The sequence below is a fragment of the Lolium rigidum genome, chromosome 2 (genome assembly GCF_022539505.1).
Source record: "Lolium rigidum isolate FL_2022 chromosome 2, APGP_CSIRO_Lrig_0.1, whole genome shotgun sequence".
NCBI lineage: Eukaryota > Viridiplantae > Streptophyta > Magnoliopsida > Poales > Poaceae > Lolium > Lolium rigidum.
In genome coordinates, this window is record NC_061509.1 from 269013699 (window position 1) to 269037546 (window position 23848).

Sequence of the window (23848 nt, forward strand, 5' to 3'; positions counted from 1 at the left end):
TCCATTATCACTTCTTGGGATGCAAAGATTGAGTTTTTATTATCTGATCACAATCCTCTCATATCCCCTCTCATCCCCCAAAACAAAGTAACTAGAGGCTGTGGGGGAGGGTGTGGGGAAATGAGGGGAAATTAGGGGAAAAATGGGGATTTGGTGAAACAGGGGTTTTCACTCAATCCCCTCTCATCCCCAAACCCCTAGGGGATGAAAATACTCTAGGAGTAAACAAGGCCTCAGGGAAAAGAAATCCCCTCGGCCGCAGAGTTGGGTGCTTGGGGCTCGACGGCACGACGATAGTGAGTGGTTTCCCTGCGTCCGTCAGTCCTTCACCTTCTCCTCCATCAGCTTGGTGTTCGCGCCTCCATAAGACGCTGGAAAGCACCTCCAGGCGGTGTCCACTCAACAAGGTCTCTCACGCCGGGCGAGCAGATGCGGCTGCCGCCTTGGTCACCGCTGCCTCGCCAGTCGCCACACGTCTCGCCTTCGGCTATGCAGCCGTCGTCCTCTTGTGTGGTGGATGTGCTTGGCGGGTAGGTCAAGAGAGAGATCCTCAATGGTAGCACATGATGCTGCACTGAGTTGTAGTTCTCCCATGGTACTTTTCTTAGGTCCTTAGGGCTAGCACGACATCAGTTATTACTTGAAGTTTTAAAGAGCCTGCATATACTACAGAAATATGTATGGGTATCTGGTTCTTTATCTAAGCAGCAGATTTATTCTGGAATTTTACATCTGTCCTCCTTTTGGTTGTCTATATAGAGGCCATCCTGCTATTTCTTTTTTGCTTTATCTGCTCTTCCTTAGTGTATGACTAAAAAAATCCACTTTCACTATAACTTGAGTTTTATTTCGAGTTAGGATCTCCATGGATTGCAAGGTGTTTGTTAAGAATTTCGATCCTTCATTGATATTCATGTGCAATCTCAGGAAAATATTGTTGAAGCAAAATAGTGAAGGTCAAGCCCAAAGTTCAGAGTAGAAGCGCAAACGTGACACACATGAGTAATTCGAGTGCTAAGTGCAAAAATTTCATACCTCCGTTAATTTAGTTGTTCTAGATAGCAATCAGATCTTGCCGAGCTTTAGTGTTATCATATGAGTTCTGGTTTTGTGATTTGAAATACTTTTTTAGATTCAGAATTTTAGCTCGCTCTTGGATGACAGTAGAGAGCAGGCATATTTTGTACTGGGCAGGTGACAGTGACAAAATAAGTTTTATGAAGAATATGCACATCTTGAAAATACCAGATGATAATCAGATCTTGCTGACCTTTTGGTTTGTATGTCTGAAGGGCTCTACTGTGGTCTGATGGCTGTTTGTACCTAAACAGAGGATAAGCAATCCAAACTCAAGAAATTATACTTAGTAATTTCTTAAACCTGGTCCTATGAATTTCTCAACGGTATGGTCCAATAATTATAGTTGCAGTTTGTACATGTTTTTCAATGCCATGTTAGCATTTAAGTAATTGCAGACAGACATCTTATGTTTTACTGCTGTTTATTGATAAAGTTGCTTTTCTTTTTTCCTGTTTTCAAGTAGTGATTGCAGCTTGATGTTTTGTAGAACAATCTCACCAGTTATTGTTCTTACTAAGAAGAATCTAATTAATTATTGGTTGCAAGGTCACAAATCATGTGAATTGTGTTTTGTCTTGGTAGCTGGTATTGTTACATACTTTGATGGCATCCTATGATTTGACATGCTTTTTTGATCAAGTTTTAGTTGATCTAGGATGTAGCAGTAAAATCTACAGCAGCGCAGACAAAAGATCTCTGACAATAACTTCTGAAAACTCAACTTTTAGTTGTCTCCATGGTTCGATGTTGCTGCTACAAAAATTAAAGGGAACAATGAGTCTTCCTTACGGCTTTGAATTTCAGTATAAATATCTAATTTTGAAGTCTACATTCTTTTTATTTAATTCGTACCTAATTTTGAGGTCTAGATTCTGTTGATTTAATTCGATCTTCGCACAAAGACTTCAAATCTTTTGGTTGCTACCTTTTTGAGCAGAACAAAGTCAAAGACATATTAGTCCTCACCACTTCGTTTGAGCAGAACAAAGTTCTTACCATATCAAGTTATACTCTGTTTGTATGGTATCAGTGCCTCTGATGAACTAGATCTTGAGTAGAAGCAAAGTCCCATCGCTGGGCATGCTGGAAGAATGAAGCTTCAGTTTCTTCATAGGGTTAATTATATAGGTCGCGCCTGACCAATGTATCTGAATTATTTTCTGCATATACCATGTTTAGTATTACCAATGTATTATTGTATTTCAGATCAGTTATATGTGTGTACGCTGCTGCACCCAATAGATATGCTCATTTTTGATGAAAGTACATCGATATATGTTCTGCTGCATCTACATTTTTCCTTCGATTGGTATCGGTTCATGCACGGATCTGATCATATGATTGATGGACCAGGGGATGACATTTCATTGTAGTGTTTGAAATAGTGTTCCTAAAAAAAGTGTTCCTCACCTGCTACGTTTGTCTTAGGTTTCTATCTGTAGACTTTCCCCAGCGTGGTGGTATGCTCTGGTTCGAGCTGCAGCAGGTAAATGGACGTGTTGTCGTTCAAGTTCTAAGATGGATCGCCCCTAAGCTTGAGCTCTTCAAATTTTGTTGTGTAGACATCAACAGCGAGCCTCTTTCAGAGCTACCATCTCTCAAGCCTCAGTGAGTTGTACTCCCAGGTCTCTGCTCTAAATTACTTGGTCTTTCCCACAGAGACGTGCACAGAGAACGTAACTCAGTGCATTTAATCAACTTAAGATACAGAACTCGAAGTGCAACGATTTTCTCTGTGAAATTGAGAAAGAGGAATCTCAAGATAGCTGGACTAACTATAGATACCAGTAGCACATACGAAAAATTATTTTCAGTGACGCAGGAAAGAGGAACATACCGATTAGTTAGTTGCATATCGACTACAGATTCGATTTGCTTCTCGGTACTCCAGTTCCCCGGAAGTTCTTACCGCCTACCGGTTTCCTTCCTGCCATCGGCGACGCCTCCATCTTGCGCCTCCCTCATACGCCCTGTGACCGCACCGCCGCCAGTGGCGTGACCGGAACCACCCCCACGCCCCACCGCAGGATACGGCTTCGGCTACCCACAGCACCCATTTCCGCCCCCACCGCAGAAGAGGACACGTGACCGCGTCAGCTCCCGTGAGCGTCCCTTGTGTCGCCCAAACAACCGCCATGCCCGGCGGCTCCGGCCAGCCACCACCGGCCCCCACCGCAGGGGAGGACTCTGCTCGCGTCCCATCTGCTCCCGCGAGGGCCTCTGATGTCCCCTAAAATGCCTCCACTACCCGGCGCAGGAGAGGGCTCCGGCCAGCCACCGCCGGCCTTCGCCGCAGGAGAGAACTCCGCTCACACCTGCCTCTGCTCCAGCGACAGAGCTGCCGTGTTCTCTCTTTCCTCTTTTTCTTTTCACCGTTCACTAAACGTTCTAGGGTGTACTTTTAAATACAAAAAATAGCGACATTGCTCTTTTTTCTTTGGAGCGGAAATTTGAGACATTGCTCAAATGGGACAAAGAGGCCCAACATCGCCTTTACTATCCCGCTTTGCAAAAAATAAGACATCATATTTGCTGCATCTAATTTTCTTTCAATAGATTTTTTGTTGACACAAATATCTAGCACCACCTACTATAATGTATTACAAGTCCGAGATTTCCTAGGATAACCCTGCGGATCCAACACTCCCCCTCCTCATGTCGCTTTATGCGCCAACCAGTATCACTGTTCCTAGACAGGTTCCCGCTCTCCTAGGGCCGAAGAAGGGAACCATTGTCGTCCTCTCCGATGGGGAAGATAACAATGAAGGCTATGGAGAGGCACGCCACCTCAACAGCCCGCTACCTATGCACATAAGCAACGATCTAGACTAGAATCACTAGATGATCTACCTATATGTAATGTCACTCTGACCATTATATAATCAAAGAGTACCTAAGAACAATCTATCGGTACCACCTAAATTAGTCCAGTAGAAACATACATGCGCTACTACCGTTTGGCCTGATCTAGTGTATATATATGGGCCGACTCATGTCACATGATATAATCCACTATCGAAGGGCCTGTTTGGTTCCCAGCCACACTTTGCCAAGCCAAAGTTTGGCAATTTGGCATGTGTTTGGTTTTTGCCACACTTTGAAGCTGCCACACTTCACTATCCATATGGCCCACTTGTCATTGACTGAATTTTTGCCAACTTTTGCCACACTTTGTGGCTTCCAAAATCCTAGCCACACTTTTGTGGCTGCCACACTTGCCAAAGTTAGGCTTGGCAAAGTGTGGTTGGGAACCAAACAGGCCTAAGTGTTGTTATTCACTAATATCCACACTTACATTATGCAGCTCCTCTCATTTCAAACAAATATTTAGAGATACAATTATCTTGATGCAAACCACTAAATAAATACATGAATTTGCTTATGCTGACCATAACCCCCTAAAGGATAAAAACACCGACGCGGCACCCCTAAATGATCTACCCTACCACATATATCTTACTTCCTCATCACTCTTAAATAAATGCACTAATGGTCAAGTATTCACCCAAACTAGAGATTAACAGTTCAAATTCAAATCAGTTCAGTATTTTATTGATGTGAGTAGCATTTTCTACGGCCATTGATGTTTCCCTAACCCTGACACTTCATCCTGACAAATGTACTACAAAAATATAAATGCTTGGCTCAGAAAAATATATGTGTTTCTCCGTATGAGTACATCTTACCACGAAAATAATCTGCTGTATTTGAAACCATGAAGTACAGTGAGTTCGATTTGCAATGAGTTTTATCCCCTAGAGTTATCTTTCTTCTAGACACACTTATCCAAAAAGACCACTTACCATGTTGAAACACACACGCCTCAAAGTAATGTAATCGTCCACGGGCGCGGCTTGTTGCCGCGCTCACCTTCCTTTTTAAGCGATCAAATGACTTAATGGGCCGGAGCATCCCAGTTCGCCTTCAGGCGATGCAATACCCTTGTGATGAAATAGGCTAATTGGCCCATGTTTCGAGCTTAGCCCAAAGCCCCAAACCAAAGTCTTACTTGATCCACCAGAGCAGATATATTCAACATGCCTTCTCCGTCCATCTTTTGCCCTAACACTGTCGCATCCCCCACCCACCCTTCACCCCAGCGCCCGGTGGCGGCGACCGCCCCTCCGGTGGGGATGAGGGAAGCTCAAATTCGTTGGGTAGTCGGATCCAAAGAAGCAGGGAACAGGTTCCAATTTCTTCGTGCACTCGGATTCAAAGAAGCAAGGGGTCAATCTCGGGTTGTATTAGAAAAAAGGAGCTGTTTTTATATGTCCGCCTCTTGTCATATGATAGTACAGTAAATCAGTCGATTTCCTAATTGTGCACCAGCTTGAATAGGATTAGGAAACCTCCTCCGTCTCCGTTTCCGTCTCCTCCTCGAGGATCGGAGGAGGTTATAATAAGCTCATCCCAGGTGTAGACGGAACATCGGTTTCAAGAATAATATTTCTTCTTGCATTTTGGTCATCGACTCACCATGAAGTCCAATAGGGGTCGCCGCCGTGATGTAAGCCGTTGCTTGTGTTTTGTTACTGTTATTTTTCCTTCGATGTAAGTCAATTTATCAATCTATATCACCGATGCATAAGTTCTTCCCCTGCCTAAATGCAGATGCAGATAGCAGCTGACAATGGGGACAGGCTAAGCAAACTGCCCAATGACTTGCTCCTCAACATTCTGGAGAGGGTGGGTACACTTGATGCTGTAAGAACCTGCATCCTCTCGAGACAATTGTTGAAGCTGCCCACTATGCTCTCGCAGATAGTCATTGATCTCAGCCTTCACGATTTGGTTCGAATGAATGGTGTCGTAGCTGATGTGACAGATAAGATCCTTAGCGCAAGGTCTCCACAGATCACCATCCACAAGCTGAAGGTCAAATTCTTATTGAGTCCTTCTCGCTGCCTCTCCATTGGAAAATCTGTTGCCCGCGCCATGGCAACCCAGAAACTGGATGCAGCTGAGTTTGAAATCTTGACGCCAAGGGATTTTCAAAATTGCACCGAGGCCTATCTCCTGCTCTTTGCTGCGCAGTTGAATAATTTTCTCCATGCTTGTCCAGATGCATTTGCTGGTCTCACGCGATTGCATCTGCAGAATATGAGGTTTGCAGAATTAGACATAACCAACATCCTTGTCACTTGCAAGCGGTTGGAATCACTGTGTTTTGTAGAGTGCGACGCAGGGATATGTTCCGTGCTGCATGTAGAACATGCTAGACTTGTTGAATTTACCATCACCTTTGGGGAATTCAAAACGGTGGAGCTCAGCTATCTACCAAAGCTCCAACGGATGACCTATAATTATTGGCCCTGTGATGACAATCCCTTGGTTCTTGGTTTTGTTCCTCAGCTTTCGGAGCTAAACCTCACTAATGCTGGTCTTTCAGACAAAACCCTCGAGCTAAGTCAGCTGCTTGCAAATGTCCATACTGTGCGTGATCTGTATCTGAATTTTCACAGTGAGAAGGTACTCACTCCAACCATCTCTGTGTTGTTGTCAACGTTTATATGCAGCAGTAGTTACTTAAGTGCGTCTTTTCTATCACTTTAGGGTGCAATTCATGAACAGCTTGTATTCATTATTACTTTGTTTTACCATGTTACAGATTTGGGTTCGACCAGAATGCCGTTGGGTGCTTGCCCCTGTGCTCGCTCAACTACGCACGGTGAATCTTGACAATCTTCCTGAAGAATGTGATTTCGCTTGGACAATGTTTTTTCTTGAAGCTGCACAATGCCTGGAAGAACTTTGCTTCACAGTGTGGGATCATAAGTGTTGTAGGGAGTCACAAAAAAGTTTCTCCAAGAAAACAGATGTGAAGTGGGAGCCATCTTCTATTAATTTCAAGCACAAGAATCTGCGCAAGCTAACCATATATGGCTTCCAGTCCGACAAGAACTTCACGTCATACATCAGGCGCACCATGAAAACTGCAGTAAACATCCAAGAGATTTCTCTGCACGATAGGAAGGTGTGTAAGATCTGCGCTGAGAAGTTTCCTCAGATGGAGGCTCTCCCTTCGAGTTATCCACAAACAGATGAGGAGAAGGATTCATTGAGAAAGAAGATTGCAGCGACGCCAACGATGGTGGCTTCCCCTGCTATGATTCACTTCCCGTCTTAAGTTCTTTATGAATCAATAATATATCATGGCATTGCCACGATCAATCTTCCAGTGGTTTAAACTGAAGCTTGTATTGTTCCAGTAGTTGTTAGCGAACGCGTGTGTGTTATTTCCCCTGAACTGAAGCTTGTATTGTGAGAATGAAATTTATCTTGTGTGCCTTCTAGTTGGAATAACTCTTTAATATTTTGTGAGAATGAAACAGATATGGTACGTACATCTATGGTTATTCTTTAAGTGCTCTTTTTTCTTTTGGGGTTGTGTAGTAAATGCTTATGTAACAATCAACATTCGCCATGAATAATGTTCTTCTAGTATCTACTGGACATGTCCTTTTTCATGCAGTTATCTCGAGCTATATAGCTTATGTTGAGACAGAAATTAGATTCATCGGTTCATCATTTGCACTTCATGCAAAAATTAGCAGTGGATAGAAGCAAATTAGACCCAGACACTTACTGAATAGAACCTCTGTCCTTATAGAATTTAAGTGTGCAGCTTCTGCTCCTAACTGTTGTGAAGGTCCGATGAGACATGATTTTATCTTTCAGTGGCTCGGTAACAATGAAAAGTCGAGGTGCCAATTGCAGAAGTTGGACTTCCGAGGAACTGGTAGCGGTGGTAAGGTCATCTTCTTCCCTGGCATGCCATGGTCTTGTATGATTTTTATTACTATTTCCTCCATCACCAGAAAGATGTATGATGAAATACTCCTACAGAGTGTAGTTAAGAGCAAATATGAGAATATTCTTTCGGAATAAATTTTGGACCAATGCCATTTTTCATCTACTTCAATGGAGCTAAAAAAAACTGGTTGCTAGTTTGCAAGTATTCCTTTAAAGTTTTAGCTTGACGTTGTCAGGAAATTGTAGCTTGTTGTAGCAGGCTAAACTTTCATTAGTCTTCTCTAAACTTTCACATGACATTCTCTAAACTTTCACGTGACAATTTCTCTTAAAATGAGCCACACAGCAGGATACACTAGGAAGTCTGTGGCGCTGCGCACGCCGCGCTCGTGCTGTCTAGGTGTCTAGGGTGTGCGAGGTGTAGTTTGTGTTTGACAGAAACTGCATGCATGTTGGTGGGTTGTTGAATAGTTTGAGAGGGGAGGCTAGATGGGGCTGGTTTGTATAAGTGATTGTTTGACTGTATGACATAAGACTTTAGGAGTCATAAATAATATCTGCTGCTGGCATATTAGGCCTTATCGATCTTTCTGTGGAATCTACTTACTTCTTGTATGAGATAACCGATCAGGTTTCACAAAGCTTGCTGAAATGAATTTGGTGGAGTTCTGAAATGATATTTCAAAGGAAAAAATCTGAATGCCAAGAGTGAGCAAATGGGTGCTGTAGATTTCTTTCAAAATTTGCTAAACAAAAATGTGTAATCTATGGCTGGAACAGGTAAATGTTATTTTTCTGTCAAAAAAGGTAGATGCTATTTTTTTTTCTTTTCCAGAATCGTGCAATTTTTTTCCAGAACCATGCAATTAAGTACGTAATTCGAAGACATGAGCCAGACCACTTTATGGCCCATCTAGGCCATAACTTAGTATTACTGGTGGGCTGCTGCTGTCCGATGTGAAGAGAGCAACAAATAGGAGGCAGTGCTTCTAAATAAAAAAAAGGTGGTTTGCGTGGATGAGTTGATCGGTGGAGAGTAGCTGTCAGGCTGTCACCTACATCTGTCTTCTTCTCCAGAGGATGCTTGGAAGGGGAAAAAATAGCAAGGTTAGAGCTTGTGAAATGTTGAGCAAACTTGATCACGTTCGCTTGCAGTCAACATGGAAAGCCAGCAGATCGGTCCGGGAGGCTACGCCGGATTGGCGTTTTCAATCTTAGCCACCTGCGCTGCGCCACTGGATTTTGCTGTTATGAGCTTTTTCTTGGCCGGGAGGGGTGAGGAGCTGGCAGCCGCAAGGGGTATGAAGGGACTGGGCAGGCAGAAGGTGTGTCGCTGGGTCGCCGGTGACGCGGGGACATCGGGTCTAGCTTATCCTCTTCCTAGTCATCTCTGCATGCGTATCCCTGGCCGTGCTACACCCATCCGCGTGGGACGCATCAGGCGGATGCGGTGAGCAAGGTCGCAGACGCGGAGGATGTGTTGGTGCCAGGGCTGCCGGGGTGTTCACAGTATGTTCGTCTTTCCAGGGGCACTGATGTTCAATCTTATTCCTATGCGTTATCTAAATAGGTAAGCATGAGTGCTCTGTCTTTAGATCTTGCAGCATGCTCAGATTTGTTCTTTTTGTTTGTTCAAATCAACTGAAGTTTCATTCTGCTGGAACATGCAGTGATATGATTTTGTTTCTGATGAAGATCTATCTCTTTGGGAGCACTGATTTTGTCACTGAGCCTCTAGGTAAGAGGTAGAAAGGAGGTGCTCAGTGGCAAGCGATGGCATCGGATAAAAAGGCATGGAAGCTGATTTAAGCTAGTAGACCGTACACAAAAAGTATTGGAAGACGAATTGAGGTGTTGTACCACCTGGTATGTTCCTCTTTTCTGAACCATTTGAACTGTTTTTTTTCGTATTATGCCTGTATTAGTTTCATGAAGCTCCTGCTTTCTTCAGTCTTACTTTCTGGTTGCATAGCAGATCATGTTTTGCCTTTTCTGCCTGCCCAAATAATTTGTAACCAAAGAAGCAAAACTAAAAAGAAAATAGATGGATGATATAACCATTTATCACATGACTTATCACAGAAATTAGAGGTCGTATAGAGATAGGGGAAACAAAAAATAGCCTTTAACATATTCATTACATTTGTGAAGAGCTGTACAAATACACACAGAAAAGCTATTGACGGTGCCATCTCACAGAACCAGATGGCAATAGCAAGCATATACTAATATGATGTGCGCCAAATGAGCTACATTCATGGCTGCAGCAGCCGTCAACGGTAGTTTGAACATCCAACACCTACTGTTGTTATATGCAGACACGTATGCTAAGTTGCGTCAATATCTGCAGCAACTGTGGATAGTAGTCTGAGCAGTCAACACTTGTTGTTATATGTAGATACCTAAAGCTCAGCTCCCTGAGCACTGCCCCGTGCAAACTTTCAGAGTTAGATTCCTGGCTGTATATCTGCTCCTGTAGTAAATTCTAAACAATTAGCTTCTATTAGTTCATACTAATAAAGAACAGAATGGTGAGAAATTTATAAAATTTACCACAGCATAGCCTAGGTAGAAAGTACAATAAAGAAAACCTGGCACTCTTTTTTCAGAGCATGGCACTTGCATGAAGAACCGGTGATTCTTCTTTCTTTTTTACTCTCTTTTTTCAGAGCATGGCACTTGCATGAAGAACCGGTGATTCTTCTTTCTTTTTTATACTCGTTTAATCAGTTCCATTATTTATGACTATACATACATACTAACGTCTGGCTGTTCTGAGGAACCATCAGGATTTGCACTCATTCATTGATATTCCCATTAGTCAGCGCGGGAACCAGATTTCCAGCCAAAAATACCTTTAGTCGCGGTTTGGTGAGACCAAACGCGACTAAAGGGCACCAACCGCGACTTGGGGGGGGGGGGGGTATAACTAGCGCGGCCGTTCGCGGGCGCCACCAATCGCGACTAAGGGGGGGGGGGCTATAAATAGCGCGGCCGTTCGCGGGCGCCCCATTCTCTTCTTCCTCCCGCGCGCGCCGTCGTTTCGACGCCCGGCCGCCGCCGCCGACGGCCGACGCCACTGCTGCCGCCGCGCCTGCGCGCCGCCGCCGTTCCGGCTCCGCCGTAGGTCCCCTCGCGCGCCGCCTCTCGCCGTTTTCCCCGCGCCGGCCGCCGCGCGGCCCCTCCGCCCCGCGTCGCGGCCCGTGCGCGCCGCCCGGCCGTCGCCGTGTACGTCCCCACGCGCCGGCTCCCTCCCCGCGCGCGCGCCGCTCGCCGCCGTTCCCGGCCCAGGGCTGCCGCTCGCCGCCGTTCACCCACCCGCGCCCGCGCCGCGCGCCCCTCGGCCGGCCTCGATCTGCCGCGCGCGCACGGTTACAGAGAGAGAGGAGCGCCCCTCGGCCGGCGCTTCCTCTCTCTATTTTTTATTTATTTTTATTTAACTTAAAAATTGTAACTTCAAATTTGTTAATTAAAATTGTAAACTTAAAATTTTGTAAACTTATTTTTTTTAATTCATATAGTTCTATGTAACTTAAATATATAGTTCTAAACTAATTAAACTTAAATGAAAAATAGTTTTAAGTAATTTAATTAAACTTAAATTAATTCTAATTAAAAATATAATAGTTCTAAATAGTAATTAAATTAAAATTTAACTTGAATTAAAAATAGTTCTAAGTAACTTAAAAAACAACTTATAATAAATTTAAGTACTACTCTTGTAAGTAGGGCACCGACCCCGCGTGTATACGGAGGGGGCAGCGAGAGGGCGGATTTTTTGTTTTTTTACGAGAGAGAGGATCGGAGGGGGCGGCGAGGGGGCGGTGCATGCACTACCGCGCCCTTTCGCCACCGCCACCGCCCTTTCTCCACCGCCACCGCCCCCCTTTCGCCACCGCCTCCTTCTTTACTTAATATAATTAGTTTTTAATTACTACATGTTTTCAGGAGTGACACATATGGCGGACGATAGAGCCGACCCGATAAGGGAAAACTATAATGCGGAAGCTGAGGCCCATATTTTCGGCATCATAGCCGGCGACATTCCTTATGTGGCGGCCGAAGAAGATGAAGAAGAGGATGTGTCTTCTTATCTGAACCTTGACGGCGACGGCGAAGGTCGTCAACAAGGTGATGACGAAGGAACGAGCACTTGTCGATGGAGGTGAACCGTCGACAAAACGACGATGGAGATAAGACTGACCACCTCCGCGAGGTATATATATACATTGAGCCTCTGGTGATACAAATTTACCGATTTGAATAAATATGTGTATTAACTCGACTCTCTTTCTTATTTTAGCCCTCGGCCGGATCGTCGAAAAAATCGGTGAAGACAAAGCGTGGCAAAACCAAGACGCTGAAACAAGGAGTAACATATAACATCGATGTTATTAGTGCAACCGGCAAGCCGCTGGAGCCCGAAGCGCATCACACCAAGTTCATCAATCAATGCGGAGTCATTGTTAGAGACAACGTTCCGATCACCGTCCAGGAATGGCATGAGCCAGTGAAGGCATGTGTTGGTTTCAGTTTTGTCAGCAAGAGAACGAAAAAGGAATGCTGGAGAAAGCTTATGGAGCATTTCGTTCTACCTCCGGAATACAACAAATACGATGAAGAGGGTAACGAGGTGGAGGGTGGACGTCAGAGGAGGAGGTTAGTCAAAGAGTTCGCTCTTCAGAAGATGGCCACAACATTCCAGACCTACAAGAGAAATTTATCGGCTCAATATGTCGAGAAGGGGAAGACTCCGGATTTCAATGGACAGTATGAGAAGCTGAAAAATGATTGGCCCGAATTTGTGAGGCAAAAGCAATCGGAGCATTTCAAGGCCATATCAGAAAAGAATAAGGCAAATGCGGCTAAGAAAACGTACAATCATATTATGGGGCCGAGGAGGATACCGCCTTTCGGAGCCTAAGTGGCGGAAGATGGAGGACGACCGAGGCAGCGAGGAATCCCTCTAGGTACGGAGGGATGGGACCCCAGGGCCAAAAGTCGGTGGTACGGGCATGGGGGATCGCTAGACCCGGTGACGAGGAATGTGTTCACCGAGACAGACAAAGATTAAACCCACCCAAGCCCTTATTGACGCAATGAGGGATGCTCAAGAGGGGAAGATCAAGTTCAACAGAGAGAATGACGCGCTGACAAAAGCCCTCGGGAATCCTGAACACGGAGGACGTGTACGAGGCAAATGCGCCATTCCGTGGAAAGTAGGGTTTTCCCAGGAAAATGACCCCTACAGTTACAAAAGCCGTAAGAGAAAGCAGGATCGGGATGCAGATTTTGTGGTGAAGGTGGCATCGGAATTCTATGAGATGAAGAAAATGGTGCATGTACTAGTACAAGAAAGATCGGCAGCTGGGACGCATGAAGATCATCCAGCGGATGTCGGAAGCCAGCAGCGGAGAAGCAGCGTGGCTTCCACGGAGGCCCCGCCGGCTGGTGCCAATGCACCCTTGTCGGCCCGGCTGGTGCTAATGCACCGACGATCGATATTACTGCACCGGAGCCTCCTCGCTACCCCGTGGATGATGTAAAGGAGATGAAAGAATGTGATCTGCATTATCCAATGGGGAACATTTCCATGAAGGTAGCCATCGGCACTGCTTTACCCTGTATACCTGGATCACTCCACCACAACAACCCCATTCAAGATGGCTATGCTCGTGTCACGGTGGAGGACATAGTCCAAGGGTTTGAGGACCTGAAGATTGACTATGCTACACCCGAAGGGGAGAGAAGACTGGAGATGTCAAGCGCCAGTTCATTCTATGGAAAAAGAAGTTTATCAAGTTTCTAGGCGAGGCGCCACGGCCAACAAGTCCACCCCCCTCCGGTGGTGGTGGTGGTGGTTCACCTACACCTCCTTCACGTCAGCCGACGCCGCCTCCCAATCCACCTCCGGCGGGTTAGTAGACGCCGCCCCCCAGTCCGCCTCCGGCGGGTACGCCGCCCCCCAATCCACCTCCGGCAAAGAAGCAGAAGCAGTCCTGGACTATTAACCCGGACCCTTATGTACCTAAGACCACAAAGGTACCGGAGCCATCACCGAAGCCTCTCATCCCCGAGACCTTGGGAACTTAGTGTCGAGGAAAATGCAGAGGCCGTGGCTGCTTAGCATGAGAAATGGAAGGCGGACTGCAAGAAGAGAAGAGAGCCCGAGCCCAAGCCAGTATTTTCTGAGAAGGAAAAGAAGTGGGCTAAGTCATTTTTGAGCACACCGTCCCAAGCCGAGAAGAATATGCCTGACGACTATGGACGTGAACTTCGTAGGCAAGCACTCATATTGAAGGAGAAGAAATACTTGACGGAGAAGCAGCAGAAGAAAGCCTTGGAGGAGGTCGAGAAAGAAGAAAGTAAAAAAAACGGGAAACAAGTTGCCCAGCTCGGGGAACAAAGTAAACAATCGATCCCCCCGCTCATAGTGAAAGCCGCCGGTTCGGATGCTGAACTAATGGACCCCGATATCATAGCAGTTGCGGCAGCACAGGGAATGACTGTAACGGGTGCCAGAGGATAAGCGGCCAACTTCGGTATGACTCTTCGTGCAGTGTTAGGCCTTGAGGAGGCGCCAATGAGTGAGGTAGCAATTACATATGTGCCGAATGGGCCTCTCGTCGAGCCTGCGTATGAAGAGGATCTGCCAGCACAAATGAAAGATCTGCTACGTTGGTACAAGGGTTACATAAAACTAACGCCGACAAAGAATATATTTATGCGGAAGTTAGACATGAGCATCACTTAAAACATTACTATGTAACAATTCATATGAGTGAATTGTTTCAGCTGTTCAATCTGCGCGAGCTCGACAAATCTATCATCAGTTGCTACGTTCTATATATATATATATATATATATATATATATATATAGACAAAACTATATGTATGTACGGTAGCCGTGGTGACCGCATCTCTCACCACACACTGCCATAGAGATTCGTGCAATGTGAGAGAAATTGCACTACTTTTTTCATTTTTCTCGGTGGTCTAGGATGCTAAATGTGGTATTTTGGCCCAAACCTTTCAGCTGTGCTCTGTCATCTGTGGATCCGGCCCACTGCACGCGATCAGACTGGTACGTGGTCCAGCCGGTCCCCTTCATGTCGATTTTAATCCCCATCCATCCCTCCCCGTCCACATCAACCACCAGCACCGAGTTCTTCCTCGGCCGGTCCATCCTCATCACAATCCCCGCTTGTTTCCCTGGTGACGATCCAGCGCCGCCGGCCGTGAGGTTCCGCGCGCCTCTCCCATCGGCCACCTCCCGTGCTCGTCTGCATCCTCCCCGCATCACCGCCGCATCTGGCACGGCTCAACCACTCCGACCACCGCCGCCTCCCGTCCATTACCGGCGAATCCATTACATCCCGCACCGTTTCCGCCCTTCTCCCATCCCCTGCGTGCGTCTACCTGTTCGAGATCTCAGTCAGGAGGTTCGGTGGCCTACCGCACTCCCCGTGCCCCGGCCCTCCCCTGCGCCGCTGGATCGTCCGATGGCGGCCCGGCCCTCCCCTGCCGGCGAGCACGAGGGGCCAGGGCAGCGCGCCCCTGCCGGCGGCGAGCACGAGGGGCCAGGGCGGCGCGCCCCTGCCGGCGGCAAGCTAGGAGACCGGGCAACCATGCGGCGGGCGGTGGAGTTCCATGCCGCTGACGGGAGACCGGCGCAGGGTACCAGTTGAGATGGCGGAGGCGGGGTAGCGGCGCTGGATCCCGGAGGTCACTCGTGCGGGAGCTGTTGGCTACCGGTGGTGGATGGATAATCGCCCAGCTACGAGTATGGATTACTCACTTCAGATTGGGGTTGGCGGAGGTTTCAGAGTTCTTATTGGCTTGTGTGATCTCCGTTCAGTACTTGATTTTAGTGTTGAGTGCTTTACATGTATGTTCGTCTGCATATAGTTCAACTGATTGTGATGTATGCTAGTATGAATTTCGTTTTTAATATGTGGTGAATCCTTACTATGACCTTGTTATGAACTTAGTTCCTTCAAAATGGTGTACGAAGATGTGACAAGCATGTTGTTTTGCATCTAGCACTGACATTCAATACTTGCTCATAAAATAAGCTGCGTAGCTTAATTAATTACCCCCCAGAGCATGTTTGGTTCTGGTTTTGCCTTTTTTTTGTTCAAGTTAAACGGCCAGTGATTTTTTAAGTATTTAGTGTGCTCGTCTCTGGTGTGCATACTGCCTCCATGATTGGATTGTATATGATTTTCTTGGCCCCAAATCCTGCTTGTTTGGATGCAAAAGGTTAGGATGATTCGATGAGGACATTGCTGGGCTGCAGGTTGCCAACTCCCTGGTAGCAATGTTGTATCTCATTACCTGGTAAAAAGAAGATAGTAATTCAAGTGGTCCTACTGTGCAGCGCACACACGGAGTTTAGGTTTAGACGGCACATTAATTTTGTTCCTGTTAGTCTGGTAACAATGCAAATGCATGTTTATACTTTCCTGGTGGTAATACATATAAAGAACTAGTACAGATTTTGGATTTGTATGTTTAAGCGGTTCATCAGATTGATTTTTTGCTTTAATTCTTGGTAAACAACAAGTTCAGTGCTGAATACATGTATCAAAATATCACTTGTGTGTTCTTGTTCATTGCATACATTTTCTGTAGCCTTGCAACCACGGATACAATGCATCAACCTTGGTGCCAGATGGAGAGAGTGGGCATGCTGATTTGCAAATAAAAAATAATAAAAAATCTGTATTTTAGCACAAGACTAGCCAGACATATTCTTTTTTTTTGGAGTAAATAATGAGAAATCTGGATGTGCACTATGCTCCTGTTCCAGGTTTGCTAATATCTTGGTCAAGCCACTACATGCTCTGAATATATCTTGATAAACTCCATGCTCTAATCTGAACTGGGAGTTATGTGCCCCTTTGTGTGTTGGTCTTGGTCGGATTTTGATCTGGCACTCCGATGACATACTTGTTGCTTGCTGCTGGTTCTGAGTGCACCTTATATGGGTGCTTTATTGAAAAATGGGTCTGCCGTACTTAACTAGTTGCTCTCTGAGGTGCTGGATCGAATGGGTGCTTAACAAATTTATTTGAGGTGCTGAATCAGTGACAGGCTTCTCTTTTTGGTTTATACAAGGAATAATCCTAATCTTTCTGATGTCTTTTCTAGTATGTGCTAATCCACTCATTAGGATTTCTGCAAACTGGGTACTTAGTAGTAGTCAAAACTGGTAGGCACTTAACACTCTTGGTACAAAACCTTCTTCTCATAGTACCGGATGCATCATCACTTGGTACTGAGTCGTTACTGCCCAATTAGCGATGTTATTTTTGAAGTGTGTGAATTCTCATATGATTGGTTAATTTGCTAGATCAGAAATGTTGACATAAAAACTATTCGTAAGCTGATAGTAGTAGTTATATTTTTATACACGATTTTTGGGAGTGCTATTCTGTCATGGCTTGGATCTTTACCAGATAGGGAGGGGTACCGAATGCGATAACGACCCCTGGGTACCGAATGATACTGAGTATTATGGGGTACCGAATGCGATAACTACCCCAGGGTACCGAATGATACTGAGTATTATGGGGTACCGAATGCGATAACTACCCCAGGGTACGGAATGTATCGAAGAAATGGTACTGAAATGATTATGCAGGGGTGGTGCTATGTGTGCCATATTACCACCATCAAGTTGTCGAATGGAGATATGTTTTTGAATATGATTTAGCGAAGTAGGATCGCCTAATCGCCGTCCCGTCTCCGGTTTCTTATGGTACCGAATGTTTCCAATATGGGTACTTAATGAAAGTAAGGAGGGTACTGAATAATTGTAAAGCGGGTACCGAATGATACTAATGAAAGTAAGAAGGGTACTGAATGATTGTAATGCTGGTGCTGAGTGCACCTTATGTGGGTGCTAGTTAGAAAAATGCTCCGACGTGCTTAACTAATGCTCTGAGGTGCTGAATCGTGCTCATCAAATTTTGTTGGGGTGCTGAATCAGTAGTAATCTGTGATACTGAATGAAGCGATTCAATCTTGCTCTATCGGATTTGGTCTATTAAGCAGTTGCCTAGCAGATGTATGTAGTACTAATTAATCCTTCTAACACTTTTTTGCTTGTATGAGGTTATCTTTTGATGCACGTGAACACGAGGAGACAGTATCTATATGGAATGCTTTACTAGGTGCTTAACAAGATGCTCTGAAGTGCTGAATCATTGATCTTCTAGTACCTAATGACCTGTACAAGATGCTCTGAGGTGCTGAATCATTGATCTTCTAGTACTTAATGATCTGTACAAGAGAAATGCTCATCTCAGGAGTGCTCATGAACATGCCAGGTACTCATCTTTCAAATCTCAATGTAAAATGTCTTTTTAAATTTTATCATCTAGCTTTCCTCATTAAAATGTTGTTGACGTTTTTAATATCTATGATTATGTTTGGTTGCATAATAATTATATGCTGCTGTGGATCGACATCTAATTTTAATTTGGGTTCAAATGTGGTGCCGATTCGCTTAGTTTGACAAAAAAAAGAACCTAGACATGCCATGTTGGCAGTGCATTTTTTTATCAACGGGGGTGCTATGTGTCTTGGCCGATTTGCTTAATCTACCTTTTTTGGGTACTTAACATTATCAACAGGGGTGCCGAGTGTCTTGGCCTGGCCCGCACGTGCATTTTTTCTTATCACAGTAATCTAGGCGCTGAACGATTGATCTTCTAGTACCGAGTTCCCTACTTTTGTGTGGTACTTAACAATAGTAGTATAGGTACTGATCAGTTTCAACGTTGGATGCTTAACCAAGATGGTTAGTTAGCTGAAGCATACACTGTCAAGGTTTTTACACATCGACCTAAGTGCATCTTCTTTCTACGTTGGGTGCTTAACCAAGATGGAGGTGAGACTTGCATTTACTTTTTGTATACTTGTGCCGGTGAGACTTGCATTTCCTGTTGGACATAAGGAGAATTCAGTTTTTGTAGATTCTAGTCAGCGTTCAAAATAGGCACTCTCCTTATGAATAAAACCATCCATTTGGCTGGTGCTGAGCTACACTGCCATGGCCTTCGTTTTTTTGTGTGTTTTGTTTTCTATATAATTAGCACTCGAGCATGTCGTTCAGTGCATTACAATTTCAACTTGGGCTGGTGCTGAGTGCATCTTATTGAGGGCTTAACTTGACAAATGCTCTTAGGTGCTGAATAATTCGGGTGCTTAACAAGTTTCTGTGAAGTGCCGAATATGGGTGCTTAACAAGTTAAGACATGGTGCTTAACAGTAATCTCGTGCGACTGAAGGCTCCGAATCATACAGCCTACCCAACCATATAATGTCACCTGGTTTATATAGGTACCGAATCATATAGCGTAAGGTGCCTCCCATTTTCATACATGATCTATACACCTTGTTATTATTTGTGTTGATGAAAACTCTGCATGAATATATTCAAATATTTTTATATAGATCCCGCAAAAATGCTATGCCAATGCGTGTTGTGATCGTCAACTTTTCTCGTTCAGTTCTTATTCTACTCCTGTCGGTACCTGGGTGAACATCGCTTTGCCGCGAGAAATATATGGTACTTTTGTGCCTATGCTTTAATGTTTTTTATTGGAAGCCGCTAGGTGATCACACTTTTTTTGCAGGTGTCACAATTGTGGCTGATACTATGGCATTCTCCGTTTTCAGGATTTTTGGTACTTAATGCCTGGAAACCAGGTTCGGAATGCTTTTCAACACCAATGGGCCGAAAGAAGGAATATTGGTTCTTTTTTTTCGAGAGCAAGGGGATATTGGTTCTGAGTTGGTACCGAATGAAGTATTTTAAATATGTGACGTCAAAAGCCCATCCACCTAGCCCAATGCCCCGGGTGGGTACCTAATCGATTCAAAATTTGAATCAGTGACTGCCAGGCCCATGTGCTGTGATGACAGAGGCATGCAGAAGGCCCAGGACAGGACAGGCACGCAGGAGGCCCAGGACAGGACGCAGACTGCATTTTCGTTGTTTTCTCTGCCTGTTTTCGAAATGTGTACTACAAACTGATTTTGAATCTGACTACAGGCAGTTTAAAAGTACTGTACAGTCTGAACGTTTTCCATTTTTGCAACGGGCTGACAAATGGCAGGACATGCAAAATGATTTGAAAAAATGCTATGTCATATAAGAGAAGGAAAGTGGTCCAAACCCAGTGCTGATCTTGATGCATTTTGTGTGGTGCTAGATGCGGTCACCCGGGTACTAGTGCGTACCAAATGCCCGTCCTATATATATATATATATATATATATATATATATATATATATATATCCAAGCACTATTCTGCAACCGGTTGCAGAATAATATTCTGAGCACCGACTTGTACTTTCCTGGACACAAGGTTGTACTTCCGGATAACAGGGTTTAACTTTCTGTCGAACTTACCTGAACTTCCCGTTTTCTTCAGAGGTACTGATTATACCTCGAGTTTCTCAACCATTTGTCGGAACTATGAAAATGATATACCGTTGGATAGATAATGAAAACCGCAACTTTTTCATGTTCACACTTTTCACAGATTTTGCACGGTTTAAATTTAATTTTAAAAATACGGCAGCTTCTATATGGCCAGAAAACGAACTTTTAGTTCGATTTTCGAATCGCTTATCGAAACTGTGCAAATGATATACCGTTGGAAAGGTAATGAAATTTCGCAACTTTTTCATGTTTTAAGTTTTTTCAAAATCCTCACAGTTTTTGAACAATTTTGAAAATACCGAAATTCGGACGTACTCAAAAACGAGCGGACAGTAATTTGAATGAATTTTTTCAACCGTTTGTCGGAATGATGCAAATGATATGGCGTTGGAAAGCTATGGACTAGGCGCAACTTTATTATTCGAATTATTTTCTCTAATTCCTTACAGTTTAAGAGAATAACTCGAATTACTCTCCGCCCGGTTTATGTGACGGGCACCAAATGATTTCCCCACGATTTCCATTCAGAATATTTAAACAATAGAAATGCTATACGGTTGGAAAGCTATCAAAATGGTGCATCTTTTTTGTGTTTACCATTTTTGCCAAATTCGAACGGTTTAAAACTAATTTTAGAAGTTTTGAAATCATGTTTCCGGTATATTTTGTGGGAGAACGGTTTGAATTTGATGGCTTAGATCCATTTATTTGTTGTAAATGTTGTAGGTAATAAATTAGACATATACTCTACCATATAAAGCTTTTGGTGACAATGATTGAAGTGGTTGGTGATCAAATCGATGAGATTTGAACAATAGATTTCCGCCCCGTAAAAACAGAGCATTGAACTTTCCTCGACACGAACTTGCACTTCTAGGCAAATGCCGTTGTACTTCTCGGCGCTGTTTCACGAAAGTGTTCAGTAAAATGACTATAAGTTTCTCATACGGTGTTCGTTTGAGGTCCATGGCCACACAAAATGCTCAGCACAACCACGCGCATCTGAACTTCCCACGACATGTCCTTGTACTGCTTGGCCTTCATGGTTGTACTTCCTGGAAATGTTTTGATACTAGTGTGTTTTACAAAAACTAGCATGTGTGCTTCAAAATGATAATGTTAGATTGTCCCTATATTCTATTTTAAGAGATTCTGCACTTCCCGGATCATAATATTTGAACTTCACAATGTTGCTATGTGAACTTATGTGGGGGTATTTTCTTCATGTAATTACCGCTTGTACTTACTGTTGTCTCCGCTTGTACTTCTCAGAATCATTGCTCGTACTTCCTTGCAGGTGATGAGATTATTTTGTTTTTTCTACATTTGGACTTTGTCAGGTTTCTTATACTTCCTATATTAAGTGGATGTATTGCTCGTGTTGAATGGTTGTACTTCACATAAGTTCACATGACATTAAAGAAGCCTTTAATCGTACTTCCCGTTCCTGCCACTCGATCGTTTGTACTACCACATAGTACCCATGTGTGTTCTCCTGATAAAGTTTAACCTTTTTTGCTTGGACTTACGGACGATGTGAAATTTTACTTATCGGCGACATATACACGTACTTCGATGCCTAATTTCTTTTGAAGCATATGCCGTAACGTTTTTTTTTTTGGATTTTTTAGCATGACACGGTGATAATAGAGGAACCCGTTGGGGACGCTGCGGAGGCCAGGAGCGGGGCCAGAGGAGCTGCGGTTCTAGCGAGCGCCAGTAAGACGGCGGAGGGAGGGGCGCCAAGGATGGAGGAGGAAACGCGCTGGCCGCCGTCTAATATTTCCATGCAATGCTGTAAAAAAGATCAAAAATAATACTGTATCAGAAATTCTTTCAGCATGGTTGTGCCCTGACCACTAAATCAAGCTAGCAGTAGATGCCACAGTAGAATTGTTGATGTGTGTAATGTACTGCTGCCTTACTACATCGTTAATGTCCTCCATTCTGCTATCCCCGTGTCCCTAGTTTCTCTGTAACGCCGGGAGAAAACAAGTGTACTATCTTGCTATAGTATGTATAGTGCACAGAATTAATTTTCCATCTCTCATGTTGGGGTACTGCTCTTTTAGACTATCTGCACGCCCTGCTCATATGAAATAACACAGCCGTCGCAACTGAACTCTGTCAAACAAGTAAACGGGGAACATCCTAGCAAGAACTGCTAATGCAATTGTACTGCGTAAGCCAATGCAATTGTAGTGCTAATACTAGGATGCGTGTACTTCTCGGCAGAGTCCCATCTCTTTTTTCTTTCTCATACAGATGCGTTTCTCAGGTTACAATCACCACAAGAATATAAAGAACAAGCGGGAAGAAAACACTAAGAAATGACGAGTCTGAACTGCAATCACAAAAAGAAAAGCAAAAACACAATGAAGAACAAATCTGCATCTGCTACAGGTAGTGGACTATATGGTTCCACGAGCATCTTCGTCCTCAAGGACGGCGTTGAGTGGCCAGGGGCCGGGCGGCGCGCGGTTCGGCCTGCTGGATGCGGAGTCGCGCGGCCAGATGCACGAGCGAAAACAGGCAGGTGGGGGTTGTGCCTGAGGCCGGCGAGCGGAGCCTCCCAGGCGGCGTCGAGCCATCCAGGCCGCGCCAACACTTGAGATGGCGGCCTCATAGGCGGCAGCTCGCGACCCCCTCCAAGCGGCGGTGGCGGTTGCCCTCTTGGCGGAGGCGCCAGATTCCGGGGCGGCGGCTTGCTGGAGTCGGGGGAAGCGGCGGCGGCGGTTGCCCACGACGGCGGCGGCGCGCGATTCCTCCAGGTGGCGGGGCGCGCCGGCGGCGCGGGGAACCTTGAGGCCGGGCGCGATTCCTCCAGGTGGCGGGGCGATGGGCTTCTAGGCGGCGGAAATTGCACTACTGAGACACAATAATTGTAGTTCCTCCAAGATTTTTTGTATGGATGATTTTAACTTTATTCTCTGTTTCACTATAGGCATATGTACTTCCCGAAACAGCAGTTTTGCACTTTTCAAAAAGAAGAATTTGTACTCCTCGGCGCCATTTTTCGTGTGTTTCCTGTCACTATTGTTTTTATTTTTCTGAATTGATGTATACTTCTCAAAATCGAAGTTTTGACCTTCCAAACATTGGTATTCGTACTTATCGGGAGTTTTTTAGTTGCCTTATTGTTCTTAGCAGTATCCTGGGTTGTACTTCTCGCATTGTCGCTACTGTGCTTCCTTGATTTACTGCCATGTACTTATTCAAGACTTAATTTTAGCCATAAATTGAGAAATATTGCCATGAGTTGCCTTAATGTTTCCCTTTAGTTCCAATAATTATCAGCATGTACTTCTCAAATTTTCCAATTAAACTTCCTACATATTTCCTTGGAAAATAATGGCGGCGATGGGCTGGAACAAATGGTGGTGGCGTGGTCTGTTCTTCTCAAAATTAATTTGTTGCACTTTCTGGTAGTTACTTGGTGTACTTCTCGGCTATTACTTTTAAACATTATTAGCATTTTTCCTGTGCATGTCAAATATAAGGCTCTGCCTTTTGACAAATGAAGTTTTGCATTAAGTTTTCTTTTTGCAAGTGAGCAT

At 44.6% G+C, this 23848-nt stretch overlaps 1 protein-coding gene across 1 annotated transcript; it reads left to right on the forward strand.

Annotated features, from left to right (window-relative positions):
- Positions 1-553: 553 nt before the first annotated feature.
- LOC124690917 lies at positions 554-7207 on the forward strand. The gene is made up of 6 exons (XM_047224239.1): positions 554-595; positions 1133-1194; positions 2509-2566; positions 2653-2695; positions 5705-6549; positions 6689-7207. The coding sequence occupies exons 1-6, from the start codon at positions 554-556 to the stop codon at positions 7205-7207; spliced, it is 1569 nt and encodes a 522-aa protein (XP_047080195.1).
- The last annotated feature ends 16641 nt before the right edge of the window (positions 7208-23848 follow it).